This window comes from Carassius gibelio, chromosome A13 (genome assembly GCF_023724105.1).
Source record: "Carassius gibelio isolate Cgi1373 ecotype wild population from Czech Republic chromosome A13, carGib1.2-hapl.c, whole genome shotgun sequence".
In the NCBI taxonomy this organism is placed as follows: domain Eukaryota; kingdom Metazoa; phylum Chordata; class Actinopteri; order Cypriniformes; family Cyprinidae; genus Carassius; species Carassius gibelio.
Genome location: NC_068383.1, coordinates 21,937,505 through 21,963,855, shown reverse-complemented (window position 1 = coordinate 21,963,855; position 26,351 = coordinate 21,937,505). Strand labels below are relative to the sequence as shown.

At 39.6% G+C, this 26,351-nt stretch overlaps 2 protein-coding genes across 5 annotated transcripts in view; one reads left to right on the top strand and one right to left on the bottom strand.

Moving 5' to 3' along the window:
- The window catches only part of LOC128026500 (cullin-9), a 53,447-nt gene extending 31,278 nt beyond the window's left edge, over positions 1-22,169 (top strand). The window contains exons 17-42 of one of the 4 annotated variants that reach the window (XM_052613734.1): positions 68-173; positions 267-362; positions 472-647; positions 726-859; positions 1,067-1,252; positions 1,465-1,491; positions 2,417-2,547; positions 3,728-3,910; positions 4,017-4,174; positions 4,369-4,567; positions 5,537-5,708; positions 5,820-5,965; positions 6,051-6,180; positions 6,862-7,064; positions 7,243-7,496; positions 9,397-9,769; positions 11,352-11,492; positions 11,577-11,741; positions 15,356-15,519; positions 15,626-15,719; positions 16,456-16,530; positions 16,604-16,714; positions 16,812-16,929; positions 20,480-20,613; positions 20,711-20,802; positions 20,896-22,169. In XM_052613734.1, the coding sequence (XP_052469694.1) occupies positions 68-173; positions 267-362; positions 472-647; positions 726-859; positions 1,067-1,252; positions 1,465-1,491; positions 2,417-2,547; positions 3,728-3,910; positions 4,017-4,174; positions 4,369-4,567; positions 5,537-5,708; positions 5,820-5,965; positions 6,051-6,180; positions 6,862-7,064; positions 7,243-7,496; positions 9,397-9,769; positions 11,352-11,492; positions 11,577-11,741; positions 15,356-15,519; positions 15,626-15,719; positions 16,456-16,530; positions 16,604-16,714; positions 16,812-16,929; positions 20,480-20,613; positions 20,711-20,802; positions 20,896-21,115 (3,988 nt within the window). In that variant the 3' untranslated portion in view covers positions 21,116-22,169. Of the gene's footprint in view, positions 1-67; positions 174-266; positions 363-471; positions 648-725; positions 860-1,066; positions 1,253-1,461; positions 1,492-2,416; positions 2,548-3,727; positions 3,911-4,016; positions 4,175-4,368; positions 4,568-5,536; positions 5,709-5,819; positions 5,966-6,050; positions 6,181-6,861; positions 7,065-7,242; positions 7,497-9,396; positions 9,770-11,351; positions 11,493-11,576; positions 11,742-12,295; positions 15,271-15,355; positions 15,520-15,625; positions 15,720-16,455; positions 16,531-16,603; positions 16,715-16,811; positions 16,930-20,479; positions 20,614-20,710; positions 20,803-20,895 lie in introns of those variants that run through there. The other 3 variants (XM_052613733.1, XM_052613735.1, XM_052613737.1) reach the window with 3 other exon arrangements.
- Positions 22,170-23,130: 961 nt separating this feature from the next.
- On the bottom strand, positions 23,131-24,996 carry LOC128026501 (tubulin alpha-8 chain-like). Its single transcript, XM_052613738.1, has 4 exons — positions 24,844-24,996; positions 24,518-24,737; positions 24,292-24,440; positions 23,131-24,149 (listed from the first exon to the last, which is right to left on the bottom strand). The coding sequence occupies exons 1-4, from the start codon at positions 24,844-24,846 to the stop codon at positions 23,172-23,174; spliced, it is 1,350 nt and encodes a 449-aa protein (XP_052469698.1). The 5' UTR covers positions 24,847-24,996; the 3' UTR covers positions 23,131-23,171.
- Positions 24,997-26,351: the final 1,355 nt, after the last annotated feature.

Here is a 26,351-nt window from a genome sequence, read left to right as displayed (position 1 = left end):
CCCTAAATGTAAGACTACATTTCTGTCACTACCGCTGATGGAGATGTGTCCCTTTCTTCACTCTCAGGCAGTTGACTGTGCTTGTAGCCAGCGAGGACTCGAGTTACATGCCAGCTCGTATTGTAGTCCTAGGAGGAGATGATCCCACCAACATCAATACTGAACTCAACACTGTGAGGAAGCCCTTCTCGTGTATCTCTCAGGTGTGATGATTGCACATTGAACTTTAAAATGATACTTTCTTGTCTTTTTTTTGTGTTTTACAGGTAAATGTGGCACCCTCCGCCAGCCATGTGGTTTTGCTGGAGAATACGACCCGCTTCTGGCCCATCATTCAGATCCGAGTCAAAAGATGTCAGCAGGTTAGACATATTGAATGAACTGTGGCAGAACTCGCCTGAAGTGCTACATAAAGCCCCTGGTGTTTTTTAATTCCACTTCTGGTACAAATTGTTTTCTTCCTGTGCACAGGGTGGCATTGACACACGAGTGCACGGGTTTGAGGTTCTGGGGCCGAAGCCCACGTTCTGGCCGGTGTTTAAGGAGCAGCTGTGCTGCCGCACGTATCTCTTCTATACGACAAAAGCTCACACCTGGTGCCAGGAGATCCTGGAGGACAAGAACCAGCTGCTGCAGCTCTTTAACAAGTGAGGCCCTCTGCCACAGAGCACAATTAAGAGGACTTTAAAACCTCTTATATTTATGTGCGTCTCTCTGGGCTTCAGGTTAAACAGTGCCCTGAAACATGAGCAGATGTTTGCTGACCGTTTCCTGCCTGATGCTGAGGCCGCAGAGGCTTTAGGCCGGACCTGCTGGGAAGCCCTCATCACCCCCATCGTACAGAGCATCACTATCTCAGGTAACAGAATGACTGAAGTCTCCAGAATAAAGAGACCATCTGACGAATACATAAAAATCATTTTTGTTTTTACATGGTTTATGTTAGATAGATGCAAAAACAGTCAAATTATTAAAAGTGCTTTTATTATCCGGTATTTCATGCAGTATAAACTGTTGGTGGTCCATGTGATTTGGATGTAATTTCTGATCTTTTTCTTTATAACAGAGACTTCTGCTCTCAGCCCTCTGTCCTGGTTGATGAATGATTATTTGGAGAAGGCCGATTCCTCCAAGAGGTGTAAGAGCTCAGCCTCCATCTTCAACTCTCGCGTGCGGCGTCTCACTCATTTGCTGGTCCATGTGGACACGAGCACAGTTGATACAGAAGAGCTCAAACCTCCCATCAAATCCAGTGAGTGCCTTTAAACAGTAAAAGCTACACAACCTCGTTCTAGAGAGTGGAGTGTCAGCTGTGGGGTACTTTTGTTTATATGTGAGACATGTTTGTTCGTTTCATGTGTCTTTGTAAGCCAGAGAACAGGTGTGATATTTCTGAACCACCTTCTGTAGATTGTGTTAAATGAAGGCTTCTGTGTTTTAAGGTATTTTTCTTGTTTTCAGAAGGTATCAACAGAAGCAGAGATTTGAAGAGTAAGTAATAGTGTAGATGCCAATGTTGTTCTGTTTTGACTTCATTTGATGTGTTTTGTAGCACCCCATCCATCTATCCATCAGCCCAAGTCTAAACTAACCATGACAATGCCTCTTAATTGTTTATATTCTTATTTTTTAATATTATCCAGTTGCACTGTCTTTTTACATTTTATTTTGAATTGCTCTGGCTTCCCATTCAAATTGCTGGTAGGGCTGCACAATTTGATCATTTGTGACTTGTGAGAAACATTTCACGTGTTTCGGTTGCTTAGATGACAAAATATCAAGAAAAAAAAAGCATAAACCGTTTTGGAACAGCATCTTTCATGCCAGTGAGGTTGTTGAAAGACTGCAAATTGTTAATTGTTAATGCCCTTTTATCTCCAAAGTGATGTTGTGTTTTGTAGATGTTCTGCTGTCATTACAAACACTTCATCTCCTTCAAAATCAAATCCAAGTGAACTCTCTCGTCTTAGCATTCACACTGAAGCCAAAACAGGAAAGTGAATTTCTATCTGGTCCACTTTAGTTTGACTCGGTTTTATTTATTTAGTTTTTTACCCTGGTCAAGTTGAATATCATTTGTGTTGTAATGTTATAAAATACTGAATTTTATCATTACTATATTTAGTATTAAAATTCTATTTTGCATCAGAAAACTGCTTTTTTTATATATTTACAGAAAGCCTTATATACTTGTAGTCGGCAGTTTTTAATGTGCCGTTTTTCCAAATCATGTGAAATGCTTTTCTGCACCCCATTGCCATTGCTTTACATCAAATTTTTTGGAGGCCAAAAAGACTCAGCATTCAAAATAAACCCTGAAAACAACGAAAACGTTGACTAATTGTGCAGCCCTTGTTTTTGACAATTTCAGCAACTTGTTGAAAGTCTTTATTTATGTGTTTTTGTTGTTTTGCAGATGGTAAAGAGGGAAAGAATAAGGAAATGACTGTAGTAAGCTCATCATCATCCTCTAGTAAACCGAAAGTCAAGAATGCTAGCAGCATTGCAGGCATCGCTTTGTGCTGGCAAGGTGTCGTTCAGCGACAGGTTAGACTTTTATTTTAAGTTTTAAGGAGAAATGTGTTAAAAGAAGCTTCTACAGTTTACTGTTGTCAAAAGACCCGTGACTTCGGTACCACATCGGTACTAAAGAAGAATGAAAATGTCACGGTACCAGGTTTCTTTAAGTACCGGTGGTACCGAGGACCCGGTCAACCTGGTTCTTGACAAATACATCGCTATGATTTCCGCGAAGCAGAAAATGTGGACGGAATCTCAAAATCCAGTCATGAAAATTAAACTAACATTTTAATATGGACAGTTTTGTCACCGAATTTGTCAAAGTTAGCATAAATTAATCAAATCAAATCTCCATTTGGACCAGTATCTGTAAAAGTTAAGCCAAAGTTGGTTGAAATATGAATCCTGCATGTTCTGCTCGTCTCTGTGTGAATGAATGAATGGTTTGTTTACTACATAGACTGAAGCGGGGGACGCTTTCAGTAATGAGGACATAAATACATAAACAACATCACCAGAACTGTTCTGAGTCACTTCACAAGCATTTTACCATTTCATTTAAGTAAAACCAGTGTCAATTTAAAGATGTTCACGTCAAAATAAAAATTCATTTTTACATAAAGGCAATGTGCTAGAAATATTACTATTATTTAGTAGAATTAATGTGATACTGCTACTATTGTTGAAAAAATGAATAAAACATTGTTTTAATTTTAATAGCAAATCCCCTTTATTTACCAAAAAATAACATGTTTCAATTTCATTAATTAAAAGACAAATTTGGGTGAAACTTGTTTACCGTTTTTCATAATTATATTACTTGTAGAAAAACTTTAAACACAATTGTAAATAATTATAAAGAATGGCATTGGTTTTACTTTTAGTGATTAAATTTTTTATTTTTTTTTAATTAGCATATTTTTGTGTTTTGTCTTGGTACCGAGAACCGTGGAATCACTGGAATCGTTACCGAATACTGAAATTTTGGTACTGTGACATCACTACTACGGTTTTATTTAGCAGATGTGGAAGGATTATCAGATTAGTCCAAATACCTGTTCCATAAGTCCATGTTTCAGTTCATTTAATGAAAACAACATGTTTATTGACCATCAGTGTGTCTCAGCCTATAATGAACTGTACTGATGCAAAATTACATTTATCATCAATTCCTGTAATTCTGGAGTTTTTGTTCGGCTCTTTCCAGGTGAAGAGTTTCCTAGATTCGTCATGCAGCCTCCCTGACTTCGTAGAGCGTTACAGGGCTCTGTTCCTCCGGCTGAAGAACGCCATGGAGGAACTCTTCGGCCAGCACACTGCCTTTGTGCTTGCGCTCCGGCAGGGCTTTTCTGCCGCCTTGCTCCAGCTCTCCATCCTGACCGCCATGCATGTGAGTCGACAGGGAATCCTTCATTCGTTTTTTGGAATAGCAATCCATTTTGAATCGAGATGAGGATTTGAATGTAATTCTATTGATTTATTTTCCTCATGTGAAGGTGAGCGAGCGTTTTGCACAGTACATAGACAAGATGATCCAGGAAAGTGGAGGGGACTCTGGAAATGTGGACACGTTGAACCAGCTCCAGCACTTCCTGGAGCCCATGCTGTTCCTCTCCGGACTGGAGCTGGCCAACACCTTCGAGCACTTTTACAGGCATGAAAACAGCTGCTGCTAGCTAGGGCTGAGTGATATTTATCTTTTCTATAATATTTGATGTTCGATTATCAACTTTACTACTTCATTGTTGAAAGAGCCATAATTGCTATTTGATCAAAACGCACGGCACAAGAAACTTGTCCTGGGAAGACACGAACCATTAATACAGTTGTGTTTTTCACACTGTTCAGGTACTATCTGGGTGACCGGCTGTTGGGTCAGGGGAAGATGTGGTTAGAGAGCGCTGTGGTGGAGCACATCGGTACCTGCTTCCCAAACCGCTTTCCCCAGCAGATGCTGACCAACCTCAGTGAATCTGAGGAGCTCCAGCAGGAGTTTCATCTTTACCGTCTACAGCAGCTGGACACTAATCTGGAAAACTTTGAGGAGGTGAGCGGGATTGACATGTTATGTAAGGCCCTGTTTACAGCTGGTATTATAAGGATGCGTTTTGGTCAATCGGATTGCAGATAGGTCACACCCTTTTGTCACTTTTGACCAGTTTCTTTGAGGGGAGGGTCTATGTTAGGGCTTTTTCTGATCTTTAGATCTAATGTTGTGAAACAAGCTTATAGGAATGCGAAAGGAGACGACGAAGAGCAACCTTTGTTTCGGTTCTGATTGTTTCCACACAACCACACCTGTTACGTTTGTGTTCAAATAAAAAATGGTAAGCAAACATTGTGCTTTTAACATTTAATCGCCTTCAAACCAAACTTACAAAGTTTAAAGGTTTAGATTATCCAAAAATGAAAGGTAAGTCATAAATCTTTCTATAGTGAATCGATGAGTTTTTGTAAGAAAAATATCCGTATTCTAAGTAATGATCACTTTAATCCAGTTTACGCTCACAGTTGTAAACGAAGCAGTTTCGGGGGAATGATGTATGGAGGTCAGATGTACGCATGCACCACTCAGAAATGATGTACGTGGAAAAGAAGGACTTTGTTCACCCTCTGGAGCCAGAGACACTTTTTTTTTTTTATGTGAGATTAGCTTTTTATTAAACTTCTCTTGGACCGATGCAGTGCAGCACCCGCTGAGTTGGATCAAACAGCTTGAAAGATCAAAGACAATAAAAAAAAAAACTCCAACTGGATTTGTATGAAAGAAGAATGACTTCAAAGTCAGTCATTTATGGCCTAATTTAAATTTTTTGGTGACCGAACCCTTTAAACCCCATCTGGCTAGTTCATTTCAACAACACGTCCCATAATGTTTTAGTTTTAGGTGAGTAGGTAGAGAGGAAGCGGTTTTTAGTGGCTGTTTGACCACATGGCAGACTTTCTTCTAGAAATCCTTTGTCCTTTTAAAGGCTAATGCGGTCCATTTTGCTGTTCATCTTGTGTTTTTGATCAGATGACGGATGAGGACGTGTCTGAACCCGAGGAAGAGAGTGAGGTGAAAGTGTTGGTGTTGTCCCCACGCTGTTGGGTTGTGTCCGCTCCCTGCTACCTGGAGGAGCCCAGCAAACACCTCCCCGCTCAACTCTGCAGTTACCTGGCTGAGTTCACAGAGTTTTACGCCAACAGTTAGTGGAAAAACCCATAATGCCTGGCAGTGCAACGATACAGCCTAGTATCAGTACATCCTGTTCTGTTGTAGTTTGTAGTGAATCTGTATGTGTGTGTCTGTCCTGTAGGTCAGCGCATGTATGGTTTGACCCACAGTAAGCCTCGGCGTCTGCAGTGGACCTGGCTCGGCCACGCTGAGCTTCAGTACGGCTCCTGTACTCTCTACGTCTCCACGCTGCAGATGTACATCCTGCTACAGTTCAACAAACATGAGGTACGAGCTGAAGACCAAGTACAGCCCTGGGCTTGATATGAAGTGGTCATATGGCAGAGTTGCTCACTTTCCTCCTGTTCTACAGGATGTGAGTGTGGAGATGCTGCAGCAGGCCACAGGTCTCTCTCCTGCCATGCTGAGCCATGCCCTCAAGCCTCTGACGGGAGAGAAGGGGATCCTCACTCACACCGGCTCCGGACAGGACCCCATGAAAGGTCACAACTTCATCACATCTGTTTTCTTGATGCATCGATTAAAAACAAATCAGTGCATCAAGGGATAAATATAGAGGAAGTATTTTAAGAATCATATACACTACTGGTCAAAAGTTTGCAATACGATTGTCCATATATATACATGTGTATGTATATATATATGTGTATGTGTTTGGATACATATATATATATATATATATATATATATATATACGTCTCTTATGCTCACAAAGGCTGCATTTATTTGATCAAAATACAGTAAAAGAGTTAAGTTGTTAAATATCATACAAATAATCTTTAATTTAAATATATATATATATTGAAATCTTGTTATCCTTTGATGGCTGATGAAGCTGAATTTTCCAAAGTTGTATCCAAAGCAATAAGTAATCCGTAATAATTGGGCTTCATATCAGCATATTAGAATTATTTCTGAAGGATCATGTGACAAATGATAAATTGTATTAAAATAGAAATCTCTTATTTTAAATTTAAGTAATATTTCACAATGCCGTTTTACTGCATTTTTAATCATGTAGTCTTGGTGAGAAAAACATAAAAAAAAAGAAACTTTTTGGATTTTGACCTGTGGAGTCTGAATGACTTATTAAATGCTTAACAAAAAAAAAATGGAATGGAAACCCCATTTAACTCTAGAACCATCTGACTTGAATTTTTCAGGGGTCCTGGGACTGAACAAGAAGACCCTCTCGGAGAGCTCAGACCGACACGGTTACCATTTCCTGCTTCCCAAGCAGACCTACCTGAATGTGGATGAAGATGCTGCGCTCACACTGGAGAGGAAGAGGAACTACATCTACTGTCTCGTTGTGCAGATCATGAAGAACGAGAAAGAGATGCATATTGACAATTTAGTGTTCAAGGTGAAGTATGCACCAGCAAACCCGTAGGCAGCCCTTTGTTTTTGTTTACTCTCCCTCTGTTGAACACAAAACAGATATTTAGAAAAATCTTAGTATCCAAACAGTAGATGGTAGCCATTGACTTGAGATGAAAAGCCCCGTTACAGGAGATGAGTTTGTGTTTGCTGTGCTGTTGCAGGTATTGGACAGTTGTCAGAAGCAGGAGGCGGGTCGGACTCACGCCTCGGTTCGCTTCAGCTGCAGCACTACAGACGTGCTGTCCTGCATCATGCACGTCATCAACAAAGGCTACCTCCGCCGAAACGAGGAAAGCCCACACATCGTGGAGTTCTTGATGGAGGACCCGACCACACCCCGAAAGGGCCAGGCGCAGTTCTCCTTTAAGATGGATGCGAAAAAAAGCTCTGCAAGCGGCAGCAAAGCCGACACCAGGTGTGCTGATGACCCTTAACCCTTGATCCTTAGACCCCTCTCCGTGCAAGAAAGGAGGCAGAGACCTTGGCTTTCACTGACGTTTTTTCTCCCCTCTCAGGGCTGGTCTTTTTTCTGAAATGAGAGATGCACTGATGCCAAACAGGTGCACTCGTTGGGGCGAGTAGCTTCACTGCCCTCTTGCTTTTTTTGTTGTAAGCTCTTTATATTTCCTGTGTGTGCTGCTCTGTTCCAAAACCTAGTGATTTGCCTATGTAGATGGGCTGACAGTTTGTCGTTAGCTAACATTAAGCTCTCTAGGAATCAGTTTTGAGTCGAGTGTCCCGTGCAGAGAGCTGTTTGTGGGACGTGTGGAGTTTCTGCTCGTGTAGAGCGCTCCAGATTATTCACTTTAGAAGAGGGACAGGGAAGCAGCTCACTAGGTTTCAGTGCGGAGTCCCTATTTGAGGAAAACACAGGCTAGTGCATTTTCACTGGCACAGGAATAATTGTTTTTTTTTTTACTTTTTTTATCTGCTTTGATCTGGTTTCACATTGCAGTTGCAGTAGCTATGACAGAGCTGGTCCATTCCTCATTGGTCAGGATGAATATTAGCATCACCAATGCAATGCCTTAAGAGATGCTCTTTTTCTTTTATTGCTAGACTTGTAAATAGCACTTCAGTTTGTGATCATCATCAGTGCTCTGAAATTGAGTCTGTTATTCATTGAAAGCTGCTCACTTCCTGTTTGTGTCGTAGTTGAAGGGTTAGTTCACCCGTAAACGAAAAGTGTCGTCATCTGGTCGCCCTCATGTTGTGACCCGACTGTTCTTCATCTTCAGTCTTATGCTTTTTGTCTATACATTTGAAAGTCTACGCATCCAAAACTTTAATACAGTTTTTATTTTGTCCGTGCAATAAGACATAGTAAAAGTAATGTGTATGAATCTTCTGAAGAGTCACACACAGATTTCATTGATCAACATGCATCAAATATGGTCAGTTGCTGTTAAAACATACTTGATTAATTGGTTGTTTTTTGTCAAGCAAGCACATTTAAGCTTTCCTTTACCAAATTCAATGAGGCTAAATTCAGATGTCTTCATTCATTTGTGTTTTGAAGATGAACTATAGTCTTTATGGTTTGGAACGACGTTCGAGTGAGTAGATGACGAGATTTAGTTTTTGGGTGAACTACCACTTAAAAGACTCATTGTTGGTTCTTTGTTTTTGTCCACTTTTTCCAAATCCAATAATTATGTTTCATCAGCACAGTATTTTAGCGTAAATATGCTAGATATTTTGAAACAAGGCGACTTATGTTAACCACCCAAAAAAATAAATAAAGACATTTTAAATTTTGAATCATGTTTGTTGCTCATTTATTCTATGTAATTGAATTAAATCATTTCATTTGTAAGTTATTCTTAGCTAGATGAATCCATATCATGTCAAACACTCAAACGTCTCTAAAAGAGGTTTTCATCCCTAAATTTATTCAGGCTGTCCCAGCTGATATCATTTCAAAGTGATGCATTTTTCAAAACGAACAGCTTCTATATTAATCAATGCTGAGTGATACTCATCATACAGCATTGCCTTATTAAAAATGGTGCACATCAGAAAGTTTTACGAAGGCTTTCATATGGTAACAAATGTTGATGAGCAAGTCCACATGGAAAAGCACTGCAGAGCTCCACAGTATTAGAAGACCATTTCGTTTGTTTATTAAATATCTTTTCCAGCTACCAGTGTAGGTGTAGTGTTTAATTTTACCATGCTACCATTGCAAATTTGGAAATGTCTGCAGATTCTGTCTGGGCCTGCTGTTAAGAATCAAAATTCCCTTCCCAGAAAGTCAGCGAGTTCCCCGTCCACATCCACATAATGACGTTTTGTGTATATATCTCCCTCTGCAGCCTGGGAGGCCTTATAGTTCCCCCTCAGCACCTGGAGGACGGCGTGCTGGAGGCCGTGCTGTTCTCCATGGGTCGCACAATGACTCAAGACGAGGTCAAGCAGCTGATGCAGCGCACCGTCCAGCAGGTGGCGGGGACCCTGAGCCTGGATCTGGACCGGGCCGAGCACCTGCTCATGCACTGCAAATGGAACATGGACCTGTTGATCCAGCGGTACACCGATGACCCAGACGCCCTGGTCCTGGCTGCCGGCCTCAAGATCCGAAACCCCCAGCCGGCCCCGGGCCCCGTGGTCCAATGTCCCGTGTGCCTATCCCAGTCAAAAGAGAGTGACCCCCCTCCCATGCTAAGCTGCATGCATTACTGCTGCAGGGTGAGTGTAGGGCTAAAAGATACGGATGAGATACGGATACGGTTATGGACCGATTTGGTGCTATGGTTAAATTTAAGGGTGGTTTACGGGATGGAGGTAAACTATAGATGTAACTATAGATGTAGTTGCTGAAATTAATTACAGGAATTACTTTTTTTAAATATAAGTACAATGTAAATGTTTAACAAAAGTGCATTTTATCAAATATAACTTTAAATGTAAGTACATAGTAGTCAGAGAAACTTAATGTAATGTGGGACCATTATTTTTTTTTAAGGAATAAATATTTTTATTCTGCAAGGATGCAATAAACCAATCAAATGTGACCGTAAAGACATTTACATTTATAAAGATATTTCTATTTCCAATAAATGCTGTTCTTTTGAAGTTTCTGTATTCATCAAAGAATCATGAAAAAGCTGTTTCCACAAAAATATTAAGCAGCACACCTGCTTTCAGCATTGAAAATAATAAGAAATGGTTATTGCGACACTGAAGACTGAAGTAATGATGCTGAAAATAGCTCCGGCATCACAGGAATACATTTCATTTTAAAATACAGTATAATACTTCACAATATTACAGTTTTTAGTTTATTTTTGACCAAATGAATGCAGCTTTGGTGAGCATTAGAGACTGAAAAACATAATTTGGTTTCATGGTTGGTTGCATAAGTCAGTTTTAAAAAAAGCCAGCGCCTGTAGTTTATGTAAAGTGATGAAGCAAAATGTTATGGATGTATTTTAATTCTATTTAGTGCAAGTATTTTTAGTGGAAGTTTTCATGGAAGGGAAAGAAATAGTTATTAGTTTTTTTTATTATTATTATATGTGAGCACAAAACCAGTCTTAAGTCATTGGGGTATATTTTTAGCAATAGCAAAAATTAGGATTAGGATACTACGTAAAGATCATGTTAATGAAGGTATTTAGTACATTTCCTACTGTAAATATATCAAAGCTAAATTTTTGATTAATAATATGCATTGCTTATAATTCATTTGGATAAATTCAAAGGTGATTTTCTCAGTGTTTTGTTTTTGTTTGCACCATCAGACTCCAGATTTTCAAATAGTTGTGTATCAGCCAAATATTTTCCGATCCTAATAAAGCTTTCAGCTTGTAGATGATGTATAAATATCAGTTTTGAAAAATTGACACTTAAGACTGATTTTGTGGTCCAGGGTCACATTTATCATATTTTATTAAACCGATGACCCACAGCTAACAGACTCATAAATGTTCAGATGGAAGTGGAAAGTTTGTCCAAAGTATTTCAATGCTCTCCTCTCATAAATTTGGTGTCTGAAAGAGAAACTCCTACAATGCGTATTCAGTAAGTTCAGCCTCAGAAATCTCTTTTCATCTGTAATTTTTCACTGCATGTTTTTAGTTAATCTTGACCGTAGTTTTATAACTCAAAGAGAGGGTTTATGCTGTAGCACAGTATTAGTAACCCCCCACCCCCCCAATGCATTGATAGCTTAGTTCTAAATCACTTTTACTAGATGCTAAACATGCACAGTATCTACTGTTGTTAAACTGTGTGCTTGTGTTGACATGCCGTTTCTGTTTCCCGTCAGTCCTGCTGGCAGGAGTACCTCACTGCTCGTATCGAACAGAACCTGGTCATGAGCTGCGACTGTCCCATCACAGACTGTCGGGCTCAGCCCACCTCCAAGTTCTTTCACAACATCCTCACTGATAAGGACACCATTGCCAAAGTATGTGCAGGTCTACACACACACACACACACAGTGGGCTGAGGGACCAGAGAATGAGTTTGTACCCTGTGCTTCCTCCTGCAGTATGACAGCGCTCTGCTGCGAGGCTTCGTGGAGTGCTGCTCCAACCTGACCTGGTGTACCAACCCTCAGGGCTGTGACCAGGTCCTGTGCAAGGAGAACATCGGTAGCATGGGCACCTGCTCCAAGTGCTGCTGGTCCTCCTGCTTCAGCTGTAACTTCCCAGAGGTAATCTGCCTAATGTCTCATCTTAATATTAAACCATGATCTGATCTCTAATCATAGCTGGTATAGAGCTACTCAAAATATGTGTAAAGAAAGTAATGCCTATCAATCCTCTACAATGCGAGTATATCACTCACATATGTGACTCTCACACACGCAGAGAAAGAGTGAGAGAGCAAGAGACTTACATGCCACACTGAATCGACGTGCTACATGTAAAAGATAATTCTTTGTTGTACTTTCCGGTCAAAATAACGGAGTTCATTTAGAATCGTTCAGCTTTTAAGAACAAGCAGAAGATATACTGGTTTCTCCGATAGTGGGCGGAGCTAATGCGCAAGCTGCAATATCATTGGCTGGTGCTCATCTATTACGGTCCCGATCATGATTTCAACAAATCAGTTTGAGCGACCGCTGACCACGTGATTAATATTCATGAACCCAGCAGCTCATCAAGCCTTAGTGCGTTGTATATTGTTAGTAGTAGTAGAATTCATAGTAGTATTATTATCTTATCAGTATTATTGTTAGTTATTTTTCTCCCTTGTTTTTTACAGAAACACTGAATGATCAACAATATCTTAAGCACCAGCACCAGTCCTAAGTTCGGTTAAAATGACAAATATGCATTCATACACTTATACCAAATCTTAATTCTAATTACAGAAGTTCTATCATTACATAATGCTTCATTATCATAATATCATATTATAATGCTTGACAGACTGATGTTAAGAGTGTAGTCAAGTCACCTTTTTTTTATACAACACTTTATAAAGTACAGACTGTGTCAAAGCAGCTTTGCAGTGTTAAACATGAAAAATGAGAGCTGATAATGCAAGAGGACAGAAAATATTCTTGATTGAGTGATGTCATCGTCCAGCTCAGTTCAGCTCTTTTCTAATAGTGTCCGTGCAGTCAAGCCAACAATGACAAAGGAGACGGTGGCAAGGAACCAAAACTCAATCGGTGACAGAAATGGGGAAAAAAAAAAAATTCCAGGCTGCAACGCAAATCGGATTGAGCAGAGGACTCGTCTGGTTCTCGTGGTCTTGTGAGGTCGTCTAGAGGTCGTCTCTAGGTGCTGATCCACCCTCTGGACTGGATCCGGGTGACTGCAGTGACCCTCTGATCTGGATACAGACTGGATCTGGTGGCTACAGTGACTTCGGAATAAGAATAAAACAGACTAATATTAACGTAGATGCCATTCTTCTAACGATGTAGCGAGTACATCTGGTGTTATGGAAAGTGTTCCTGGTTCTGGTTTACCAAATTAATGTAGCCTAACATTTGAATTATAGTAAAGCCAGATTAAAAAGATGGGTCTTTTAATCTAGATTTAAACTGACAGAGTGTCTCTGCCTCCCAAGCAACGTTAGGTAGATTGTTCCAGAGTTTGGGCACTAAATAGGAGAAGGATCTGCCGCCTGCAGTTTGTTATGATATTGAAGGTATTATCAAATTACCTGAGTTTTGAGATCACAGCGGACATGAATGACTATAATACGATAAGAGTTCGCTCAAGTACTGAGGAGCTACACCATTCAAGGCTTTATAATTAGCAATATTTAAAAATCAATACGATGTTTGATAGAGAACCAGTGCAGTGTTGACAGAACAGGGCTAATATTGTCATACTTCCTGGTTCTAGTAAGAACTCTAGCTGCTGCATTTTGGACTAATTGGAGTTTAAGTGCGCAGAGCAATCATCCAATTAAGTATTACAAGGTCATGAACACATAAATTATGTCTCTGCTTTTGACAGTCTTGCTTGTCATGTGACACGCATCAGCCACAGTAGCGCTGTAAAACTGATGCTTGTTTTATTTATTTTTTCTTTTTATTCGAAATATTTACATTTATTTTACTTCTTTAACCTTTATTTCTGTTCAATTTAAGTTCCAGCTGTAATATTTCAATTTGAAAAGTTATTTGCAAGGTATATACCATAGACTATAAAAACATGGACGTAGTGTCCGTGACGTCACCCGTAGGTTTCTGAAGAGCATTTTTGAAGCTCAAAGTGGGTGGAGTCTCTCACGGATAATCGGAAATGGGTAAAGAAGCGGGACTGGTTGATTAATGGTGGTGACCAGAACGTCATTCCACCTGTCACTCAAGTGGCCACGCCCTTAATTATGCAGAACTTTAAGGCTTAATATAATTTAAACGGATGAGTTATAAAAAAAATTATCCCCCCTCACAGTTGTCATGAAGGGCGAAATTAGCTATATAGACCCAAAACCATTTTTTTGCACCAGGCTGTAAACAGGTTTTTTTTCTGCTGTAAAGTTGGTCAATTTAACATGGGGAGTCTATGGGATTGACTCCCTTTTGCAGCCAGCCTCAAGCGGCCAGTCGATGAATTACAGTTTTAGTCACTTCCGTGATGGTTTCACGAGAGAGCGCAGATGGTTGCCGTTTGGTATATACCAATAAACATTTTGATATCATGCACTTCAGGCAAATTTATTTTCAGGTAAAATAACCAGTGTATATTAGTTTAATGAATTTGGGTAGGATTTCTGAAGATTAAAGCTCGGCTTTATCGAACACATTCAGCCAAAGTGAGCAATATTAAAACATCCTTACAAGAAAACTAACAAAATCCATACATATATATATATATATATTGGCGAATAATAGCCTATAGTATATACTGCTTTCATGTTGCATGGCATGAATGGATATTCAGCATTTTTCACATTGTACAAAAACTGCAGAGAAATCTGGCCCTAACCAAAATAAAGTCCGGGGCTGACGCCATGCTTGATGTCTCCAGACCCGGACGGTCTCATAAAGGTGATCTGCAGGACGCTCTGATAGCGGCTGGGTGTTCAGCATTTCAGGAGGAGGACTATTTACACCAAATTATATTCGAGTTACACAAAACAGAAGCGAGCCGTAGACTTTATATTATAAACAATCAGCCATTTTCAGTAAGATTTACTAAAAAGGCTGTGAAGTGTTTGTGTGTCTGCTATTGTGTGTTTAACTTGAGTCATGTCTGACATGTCTGTTTTAAAGCAGTGGGTGAGATCTTCACTCCTTGATTTGTTTAATAAAAGCCTACTTTGACATTCTGTTCACAAACGTGTCTATAGTGAGTTATTTTCAACGCGTTTATTATAGCGCAGTAAGAAATAGACATAGCGCAAGTAATTCAAAGGTATCGAGTAAATGTATCGGTTTGCCATGACAAACTTACGCTCTTGCTGCTGCTCTAAGTAATCATAGTAAAATCATTTTTACTATAGTTTATTATAGAAAAGCTAAAATGTATTTAAAAGTGTGAATGACAAAATTTACACTACACTTTATTTTTATTTGTTTACCTGCATGCCATCTGATGATCATTAACCAATGTCAGAGAACCGTGAACATGCAAATGCGATACTTAATTATAAAAATATTTAATACTGACATGTAATCAATTAACAAGTCTGATTTTGAGTATTTTTTTTAATTCTGTTTAATCTAGTTACAAGTACTTAATTTTTGGAGTCTGATTAGGTAATCCAGATGTAATCAGTTACTCCCAGCTCAGTTTCCTCCGGTTCAGTGCTGCGTCATCTAGAGGCATGCTTCAGTAATCTCTCTTGTCCGTTCATCAGGCGCACTACCCAGCCAGCTGCAGTCACATGTCTCAGTGGATGGATGATGGAGGCTACTACGAGGGAATGAGTATGGAAGCACAGAGTAAACATCTGGCCAAACTTATATCCAAACGATGCCCCAGCTGCCAGGCCCAGATCGAGAAGAACGAGGGTTGCTTGCAGTGAGTGTGCATGCGCAAATGTCTCGCATTTATCTTTCAACTAATGAAACATGGATCAGTTAACTTTAATACTAAATGCATGCCTTATATCTTTTTCTCGGTGTAGTATGACGTGCGCCAAGTGTAATCATGGATTTTGCTGGAGGTGCCTGAAGCCGTGGAAGCCAACACATAAAGATTATTACAACTGCTCAGCCATGGTGAGAAATCACCCTCGAAGTCTTGAGAAGATACAGTAGACATTATTATCAGAGATAATGAAGCTGAGCGAGTTTGTGTTTGCACACTCTTTACACAGATTGCATACAGTTTTCCATATGCTCTACTCTAGGGAATATTCAATACATTTCATAAATGTGCTTATTGTTTATCAGCTTTTGACCTATTTTGGCGGACTCCAGTCTGATTTCAGGAAGTAGACAGGATGCCTCGATTTATATTAAGTGGAAAAGGGGGGCCTCAGTATATATTTTGTCTAATGTCAAAATACGAGGTGCAGCTTCACCCTCTTTTTAGAATGGCTGCACATTTCGTTCTCTATACACAGGCAAATACATGGTTATAATGGAAGAATAAGTCGATAAATTAATGGCTATATTGAGTTTAATTCGTATTTTGATTACACAAAGAATGATTGCAATATAATCCTATTCCTAACACTTTTATTCACCGAACACAAGGAGGAATGTTTTTCATTTTATATGCACTAACACAAATGCAATAAACAGCAATATTTGCCTACTGATTTTAACTTAAATGTAATACACAAAAGGGACAAACAGTTTTGTGCCAATTCATTCAATATGAAACGATGTTTTAACTGTTTTGCAAAAACTACAATTTTCGCACCTACATTTCAAATCAGAAACACTGATTTTAAATAATCGAGTATTGGGATTTTGTAAATAATAATTGTAAATGAATATGCAATCACAGGTCAGCAAAGCTGCAAGGCAAGAGAAGAAGTTCCAAGACTACAATGAGAGATGCACATTTCATAACCAAGCCAAGGTTTGTTGGAGCCATTAATCACATCCATTTCAAACTGAAACGGTTTTTAGTGTCTGAATATTGCTTCCCCTAGGACTTTGCAATCAATCTGGAAAACAAGGTGTTTTCTATAAATGAAGCTTTACAGATGAAGTCTTTGACATTTGTGATCGACGCGTGCAAGATTCTTGCCCAAGCTCGAAAGGTGGGAATCTTCAATGGCTTCAATGATTTGTTTAATATTTCCAGTTGTTTTGTTTTTTTTTATTCTTAATGCTGTGTTTGTGTCATTTGTCATGTAGGTGCTGGCGTACTCCTGTGTTTACAGCTATTACAACCAGGACACAGAGAAGATGGATGTGATGGAGCAACAGACAGAAGCTCTGGACCTTCATACTAATGCCCTGCAGATCCTGCTTGGTTGGTGATCAGGAAATCTGCCAATCAGCCACTCGACATTGCTTTTGGGAATGTTTTCAAAGAAACCAATAGACTGCAGCTTTAGCCACTGCAGTGGCCTTGTTTTTGGAAGGATTTGTCCCATTCACAGGGATTTCTTAACACTTTGGAGTGAAAAGTTGTAGACTTTGAGCCAAACCAAAAAGCTCTGATAAGAAACTATTAACAAATTATTAGAGTTGTTCCGATTCCGATACTAGTATCGGAAATATCACCGATACCACAACAAATTCTGACATCGGCGAGTACATGAACCCATATGCCGATCTGATACCATTTTCTTAAACAAGACCTAGATATGACCGCTAGCTTTGCCTAACCGCTGCTCCGAATGCATTGCAAACACAGGAAGTTGTGCTGTGTTTCCACAAGCATCCCCTGTTCTATATATGATTGAATCGCTCATCGCGTTCTAAACTGCCAACAGACAGTGAAGCCACTTCTATATTATAGATCAGTGGTTCGCAGTATGTCCGCTGTTTAAAAGTATTTCAGACTGGACCAACCAGACAGTAAAACAGTGACTAGGGATGCCACAAGTACTGCCACTTCACTACCAAGTCGGTGCTGAAAATGTACAAATGTGATGTTACCAGCGTCTCTGTAGTACCGGTAGTAAGTTTGAGTATATACGGTACCCGCAGCTGCGTTCAGTCGCTTCCATGTTAGTCTAAGCGCGGGGCTCCAGAATGTAGCCGAATATACTATTGTCTGTGAATATTAAACTGCAAAATACTATTTAAATATTACCCCTGCAAATTCTACATCTCTGTGGGTGATGGGCGCAGATGTGCGGGAGCTCGCTGTTTTGTAGTCTCTGCCGTGTGTCACTATATGAGGACACGAACGCATAAACCGTCACTTCATGAGAATTTACCGTTTCATTTAACGTGAGTAAATTGACAATATATTAATAATACACATCTCTATTGATGATAATAATTATGCCTAGACGGTTGCTTGTTTTTTACTTGATTTGTTGTAAAGAGATTATCTGATTAATGTATCACTTTTTATATTCCTAGACTTATTTGTTGCAGTTTTTTTAAACAGTTATATTGTAAAACTAAAATACTTTTTTTAGTTTGCGGTGTTAGATTTTTGGCTGCATTTGAAGTTCTTTTTCGCTTAAGAAAATAAATAATATTACTGTCAAATTCATGTCAGTTAATAAAAATACTGTAATACAGTAGTTCACCATGTATTTATTCATGTTTTATTAAGGGATAAGTCTGAAGAACACCATAAAATAATTCTAGCAATTTACACAGGGCTAGTAGTATATACAGCTGTATATACAGATACACACCCAGGTATCGGATCAGTACTCGGTATCGGTCGATACCCTGAGCCCGGGTATTGGAACATCTCTACAAATTATCCACGTATGTATGTTTCGTTTTGTTTATCTGGAGAAGCACATATCATCTGAGCTCTTGGTCTTAAAAGGTTTATACAGGTGCTGGTCATATAATTAGAATATCATCAAAAAGTTGATTTATTTCTCTAGAAACGTGAAGAGTGAAACGTGTATATTATATTCATTCATTATACACAGACTGATATATTTCAAAAGTTTATTTATTTTAATTTTGATGATTATAACTGACAACTAAGGAAAATCCCAAACTCAGTGCCGTATTTTTCTGACTATTAAGTCACACCTAAGCCACCTAAGTCGCATCAGTCCAAAAATACGTCATGACGAGGAAAAAAACATATAGAGGTCACACTGGGCTACAAGTCGCATTTATTTAGAACTAAGAACCAAGAGAAAACATTACCGTCTACAGCCGCGAGAGGGCGTATTGTGTTATATCTGTGTTTTCAGTGTAGACTACAGGAGCACTGAGCAGCATATAGCGCCCTCTCGCAGCTGTAGACGGTAATGTTTTCTCTTGGTTCATGTCAAATTAATTTTGATAAATAAGTCGCAACTGACTATAAGTCACAGGATCAGCCAAACTATGATAAAAAAAAAGTGCGACTTACAGTCTGGAAAATACAGTATCTCAGAAATTTTGAATATAACTTAAGACCAATACAAAGAAAGGATTTTTAGAAATCTTGGCCAAATGAAAAGTATAACAATGAAAAGTATGAGCATGTACAGCACTCAATACTTAGTTGGGGCTCCTTTTGCTTGAATTACTGCAACAATGCGGCGTGGATTCGATCAGTCTGTGGCACTGCTCAGGTGTTATGAGAGCCCAGGTTGCTCTGATAGTGCCCTTCAGCTCTTCTGCATTGTTGGGTCTGGCATATCACATCTTCCTCTTCCCAATACCCCATAGATTTTCTATGGGGTTAAGATCAGGCGAGTTTGCTGGCCAATTAAGAACAGGGATACCATGGTCCTTAAACCAGGTACTGGTAGCTTTGGCACTGTGTGCAGGGCCCAAGTCCTGTTGGAAAATGAAATCTGCATCTCCATAAAGTTGGTCAGCAGCAGGAAGCATGAAGTGCTCTAAAACATCCTGGTATACGGCTGTGTTGATCTTGGACCTCAGAAAACACAGTGGACCAACACCAACAGATGACATGACACCACAAACCATCACTGACTGGAAACTTTACACTGGATCTCAAGCAACGTGGATTGTGTTCCTCTCCTCTCTTCCTCCAGACTCTTGGACCCTGATATTCAAAGGAAATGCAAAATTTACTTTCATCAGAGAAATAACTTTGGACCACTCAGCAGCAGTCCAGTGCTTTTTGTCTCTAGATGCTACTGACGTTGTCTGTTGTTCAAGAGTGGCTTGACACAAGGATTGCGAAGCTGAAACCCATTTCTTGTATATGTCTGTGCGTGGTGGTTCTTGAAGCACTGACTCCAGCTGCAGTCCACTCTTTGTGAATCTCCCCCACATTTTTGAATGGGTTTTGTTTCACAATCCTCTCCAGGGTGAGGTTATCCCTATTTTTCCTACCACATCTTTTCCTTCCCTTCGCCTCTATATTTATGTGCTTGTACACAGAGCTCTGTGAAAATCCAGCATCTTTTGCAATGACCTTTTGTGTCTTGCCCTCCTTGTGCAAGGTGTCAATGGTCGTCTTTTGGACAACTGTCAAGTCAGCAGTCTTCCCCATGATTGTGTAGCCCACAAAACTAGACTGAGAGATCATTTAAAGGCCTTTGCAGGTGTTTTGAGTTAATTAGCTGATTAGAGTGTCTTCAATTTTGAACCTTTTCACAATATTCTAATTTTCTGATGAATTTGTGATTTTCCTTAGTTGTCAGTTATAAATATCAAAATTAAAAGAAATAAACATTTGAAATGTATATTAGTCTGTATGTAATGAATGAATATAATATATAAGTTTCACTTTTTGAATGGAATTAGTGAAATCAACTTTTTGATGATATTCTAATTATATGACCAGCACCTGTATATCGAATGGGATGTTTACTTCCAAAACCTGTTTTTGACTCTTATGCTCTAACCCAGTGATGTTTAGTTCTGATGCACTGGCTATATGATGATAAAATGAGTTGTGATTTTGGTTTCAGAGGAGACACTGCTGCAGTGCACTGATATTGCATCCTGTGTCCGACTCCTAAAACCTGAACACCTAAACACTGGCCTGGAGCTCATTCGCCGGATTCAGGAGCGTCTTGTGGCCATCCTCCAGCACTCCACTCAGGTAAATCTACTTCTGTACTCTTTGGGGTTGTTTATTAGTTTATTAGAAGTTCAAAGCCCACATTTGACCATCTGGGACAAATCGTGTTCTTTGGCAGGACTTCCGTGTGGGATATCAGTCCAAGACTGGGCCAGACCAGGACACCGCACAGGCTTCAAATCTGGCGAACCACACAGACGCCAACAAAGAGTGAGCGGCCACACGTTTACAGAGAAGCACAACTGACTTCTGACCAATCTTGAAATGTACAAGTTTTCGTTTTTTTTATTTTTTTATTTTTAGGTCCAAATCTGATGGAGGCTCTGAGTCTGGAGACTCTGACAACAACAACTACGCCGGCGAGGACCCTGGTGATGAAGCAGAGGAGGATGACGAGTATGACGATGAATACGTTCCAGAATGGCACGAGGATTACGATGAGGAAGACATAGATGACGATGACTTTTTTTCTGATGATGATGAATCTGAAAACTTGGAGAGGGACTTCAGCCCTTTCGACTAAATTACCTGAGACTGATACACAATGCTTATGCGATGTCTACCAGTGTAAAAGTAGACACTACAAATACCACACCCATACAAGAAAGAAATGAATCCATTTCTATAAATCCAGAGTTTGGAGTAAGTTTCTCTGTTACATGCTCTTTGCTTTGCACTTAGCACCTACTTTGAGCCCAAGCGTAAATTAGTTGTTACACCAAAAGTGGAATTTCACATTTATTTAGGTTTATGCTAGTGTTTCTTTAACTTACGAAATTGTAACTTCGTTCATGGCTGATGAGGGTACTTTAAGTTCAGTGAAGGATCTTAATTGTTACATTGTAGAGGTATTATCTTTTTGAAACTGTTTATAGTTTTGTTATTAACAACTTACATTTTTTTGGTCAAAAATTAAAAAGGAAGGGATGCGTAAACATTAAGAAAGCCTTTTTATTTTATTTTTTTTCTGGTCAAAGATGTCGGCATTGTGTATTTAGTTTGAATACCAAAAGTACTTGCCTTTATTCCATTTTAAATTCAATTCCTTTAAATGCCTTCATATATGACATTTAGGTTTGTTGATCACCATTTGAATGATTGTAAGCGTTTGTAAGTATTTGCAAAGATTTTGAAGAAAGAAAAAAACATTCAAACATTTGCTTCTGTGTTTAAGGGCTGCATGAAAAATGACTTGTCTGTCAAACATCAGTCCATGACGAAATGGTGCTTCAGTGTCAGGCACCGGGATTCTACAAACATAAACATTTTACTTTATCCTGTCTCATTAAGATGTTATGGCAATAAATATATAAAAGTATTGTAGCTCGTTACATTATTTGCTAAGCAAAACATACCTAAATCGCTTTGTCTCTTCCTCAACAACAACAAAAAAAAGTTAAGAATTTTTGACGTTTATGTTCACTTGTATAAAGATGGGGATATGAAATATCTTCAAAAGTCCAGTTTTGAATTAAGATATCTATATATTCATAGACGGTCCATCTCCTGAAATGTTTTCTCTGTTCAACTTAAAAGTTGCTCAACTTCTGCTCACAAAATAAATGCTTTTCTTCAAATGAAGAGTCTGTGTTTTTTGTGGTTTGAATTTGTTTGCAACGGTAGCCAAAGAAAAGCTCCCCGAAATCATCTGTTCTACTGCACTCCATTTAAATGTTAGGTAGCATGCTTTGTGAATGTCCCTTTAGTAGTTCAACTTTCAAAACCTTTTTATATTATTCATTAGGGTTTCAATTCTTCAATGCCAGTTGCCACAGGATCCCCAGAAGTATAAGATTCGGATCATTGCCATAGGCACTTCACCAAACTGTTAAGGTTACCAATCACTGTGGATGGGTGTCCCAATCCACACACTAAATGCACAATTTGTTTTTTGTATAAATTGAAAAAAGTATGGCATGGCCAGTTGGCCACAATGCACTCAATGGTTGCAGTTTTTTTGCACTTCTGTCGTCAATATATAAATTTTAAAATTGACAAATAACATCTAAAAGTAAATATTTAAATTTGGGTTTTAAAGTGCTGTGAGGTTAAAAGTGAATGGGTGCAGTTTAAAGGAAACCTTAATAGCTGTAGATTAACAGCAGAATTGTGTGGCATAATCAAGTCTTCATACCGGTTTTTTTTTTTAAAAAAACCTTGCGTTCACTATTTGCAGGACAAGTAAAACCTCTATTGCAAGGGATCCGCATGATCAGTATTAAGTCCTGAGAACCTGAAGAATTTTGCACTTCAGATGGAAAGCAGATTCTAGCAAAGAACATCCTGCAAGATCTAGATGTCTGCAGCATTTACTTCAGCAGATTCACATACTTGGTAAAAGTTGAACCGGAGACTGGAAAGCTTCGTTTCCGCTGCCTTTGCTAAACTATGCTGCAGAATTAGGGGTTTCAGGATGCACCCTAAAATTTTAGCCTTACAGCAGAACTACATATTTATTTTTAAATCTCAGGAAGATACCTCACCATTGGCAGCTCAAACACAAACAAGATGACGGAATAGTCAAAATAACCAAACAAGTTCAGATGCTTTTAAGTTTATTTACTCCTAGATTTAAATGCTCAATACTCCTCTTCATCCTCCCCACAGTCCTCTGTGGAATCAGCACCAACCTCCTCGTAGTCCTTCTCCAGGGCAGCCATGTCCTCTCGGGCCTCAGAGAACTCCCCTTCCTCCATCCCTTCACCCACGTACCAGTGCACAAAAGCCCTCTTCGCATACATCAGGTCAAACTTGTGGTCCAGGCGGCTCCAGGCCTCTGCAATCGCAGTGGTGTTGCTCAGCATGCAGACAGCCCTCTGCACCTTGGCCAGATCCCCTCCTGGGACAACGGTGGGCGGCTGGTAGTTGATGCCAACCTTGAACCCTGTGGGACACCAGTCTACAAACTGGATGGAGCGACGTGTCTTGATGTTGGCTATGGCGGCATTCACATCTTTAGGAACCACATCACCACGGTACAGCAAACAACAGGCCATGTACTTTCCACGGCGAGGGTCGCACTTCACCATCTGGTTTGCTGGCTCAAAGCAGGCATTGGTGATTTCTGGTACGGAGAGCTGCTCATGGTAGGCCTTCTCGGCTGAAATGATAGGAGCGTAGGTGACCAGCGGGAAGTGGATGCGTGGGTATGGGACCAGGTTGGTCTGGAATTCCGTAAGGTCCACATTTAGGGCTCCATCGAAGCGCAGTGATGCGGTGATGGAGGACACGATCTGGGCGATGAGCCGGTTTAGGTTGGTGTAGGAGGGGCGTTCAATATCGAGGTTCCGCTTACAGATGTCAAATATGGCTTCGTTATCCACCATGAATGAGCAGTCGGAGTGCTCCAGAGTAGTGTGGGTTGTAAGGATGGAGTTGTAGGGCTCCACCACAGCAGTGCTGACTTGCGGGGCTGGGTATACAGAGAACTCCAGCTTTGACTTTTTACCATAGTCAACAGACAGTCGCTCCATCAGTAGAGAAGTGAAACCAGAGCCTGTTCCACCACCAAAACTGTGGAAGATCAGGAACCCCTGAAGACCAGTGCACTGATCCGCCTACAGAGAGAAAAGTGAGGACTCAGATCCAGCCAGGAATTCTTCACATTTCAGTTCCCCAAAGAACTCCGATGCATACTTAAAAATTAGAGGACCTTTTTCATAGATGTTAATGGACTTTTTTTTGCAAGTGTAAACTCACCATTTTGCGCATCCGGTCTAGCACGGAGTCTACAATCTCTTTGCCAATGGTATAGTGACCTCGAGCATAATTATTGGCAGCATCCTCTTTGCCACTGATGAGTTGCTCGGGATGGTACAGCTGTCGATAGTGTCCATTACGGATCTCATCTGAAGGTCAAACAGAAGGAACTACTACGCAGTTTCAGCAGAAATGCACACACACAAAAAAGGGAGTTCAGGCTTACCAACGACTGTTGGCTCTAGATCAATGAAAACTGCACGAGGAACATATTTCCCAGCACCAGTTTCACTGAAGAAAGTGCCAAAAGAGGAGTCGGCCAAAGTGCTGCCATCACCAACAACAGTCCCATCTGGTTGGAAGTTGTGCTCCAAACAATACAGCTCCCAGCAGGAGTTACCCATCTGGATACCTGCTTGACCAATATGTATGGAAATACACTCCCTCTGGTTTGTGTAAAAAAAAAAACACAAGCACACATCAAGTCACAACTGTAGTAAAAGGTTTACATAAGAACAAAAATCCAGTGAAAATCATAATCAGTAATCTCACCATTTTACTCAAATACCACAGCAAGCAGGAATTAATTCAGAGCCTTAAAAAACCCTATGAAAAAGAAGACATTTATTCAAACCAACCTTATTACCTAAAGTAATTAAACATTGTAAGAGAAACCAGCTTACCTCCACAGCAACACCAAGCCACGCACCTGATCTTGATTTATACTGGCCTCAGATTAGAAGGGTGTGGCTCTTAATGAACTATCTGAGAAAACAAGCCCTGCGGATTCAAAACAGAACAAGCTCAATTGAAAAATAATCTAAATAGTTTGTGGTAGGCCTACTACAAGCAGATCTTAAAAAGGACTTGCTTAATTTAACATTTAGGCTACTTGTATCTGTGTTTTGCAATATTAAAATATGATTACGAACTCTCAATGACACAAAAATACACATTTGTAGTGTATTTAAAAGTAAGCAAAAACTGACAAAATTGCCAAAAACCTCCATTTGGGGACATCTTCATTTGTAAACCAACAACATGTATGTTAGACCCTATACCATCTAAGCTCCTAAAAGAGGTGCTTCAAGAAGTCATAGATCCTCTTCTGACTATTATTAATTCCTCATTTTCATTAGGATATGCCCCCAAAACCTTCAAACTGGCTGTTATTAAGCCTCTCATCAAAAAACCACAACTTGACCCCAAATAACTAGTTAATTATAGACCAATCTTGAATCTCCCTTTTCTGTCCAAGATACTAGAAAAGGTGGTATCCTCACAATTATATTCCTTCTTAGAAAAAAATGGTATCAGTGAGGATTTTAAGTCAGAATTTAGACCGTATCATAGTACTGAGACTGCTTTCCTTAGAGTTACAAATGATCTGCTCTTATCATCTGATCGTGGTTGTATCCCTCTATTAGCTCTATTGTATCTTAGTGCTGTGTTTGACCCAATTGACCACAACATTCTTTTGCAAAGACTTGACCATTTTGTTGCCATAAACAGACGTGCATTATCATGGTTTAAATCGTACTTATATGACCACCATCAGTTCGTAGCAGTGAATGAAGGGGTGTCATATCGATCACAAGTGCAGTATGGAGTACCTCAAGGCTCAGTACTAGGGCCCCTACTCTTCAAGCTTTATATGTTACCCTTGGGAGATATCGTCAGGAAACATGGTGTTACCTTTCACTGTTATGCTGATGAGACTCAGCTCTATATTTTTCGTGGCCCGGTGAAACACACCAATTTGAAAAACTAATGGAATGCATAGTCGATATAAAAAACTGTATGACGAGTAATTTCTTACTGCTAAATTCTGAAAAAAACAGAGGTGTTAATTATAGGACCTAAAAACTCTGCATGTAATAACCTAGAACACTGTCTAAGACTGGGTGGCTTCTCTGTCAATTCTTCGTCATTAGTTAGGAACCTAGGTGTGCTATTTTGTGTTGCAATCTTTCCTTGGAAAGCCACGATTCTAGCATTTGTAAAACTACATTTTTCCATCTCAAAAATAGATCTAAATTATGGCCTATGCTCTCAATGTC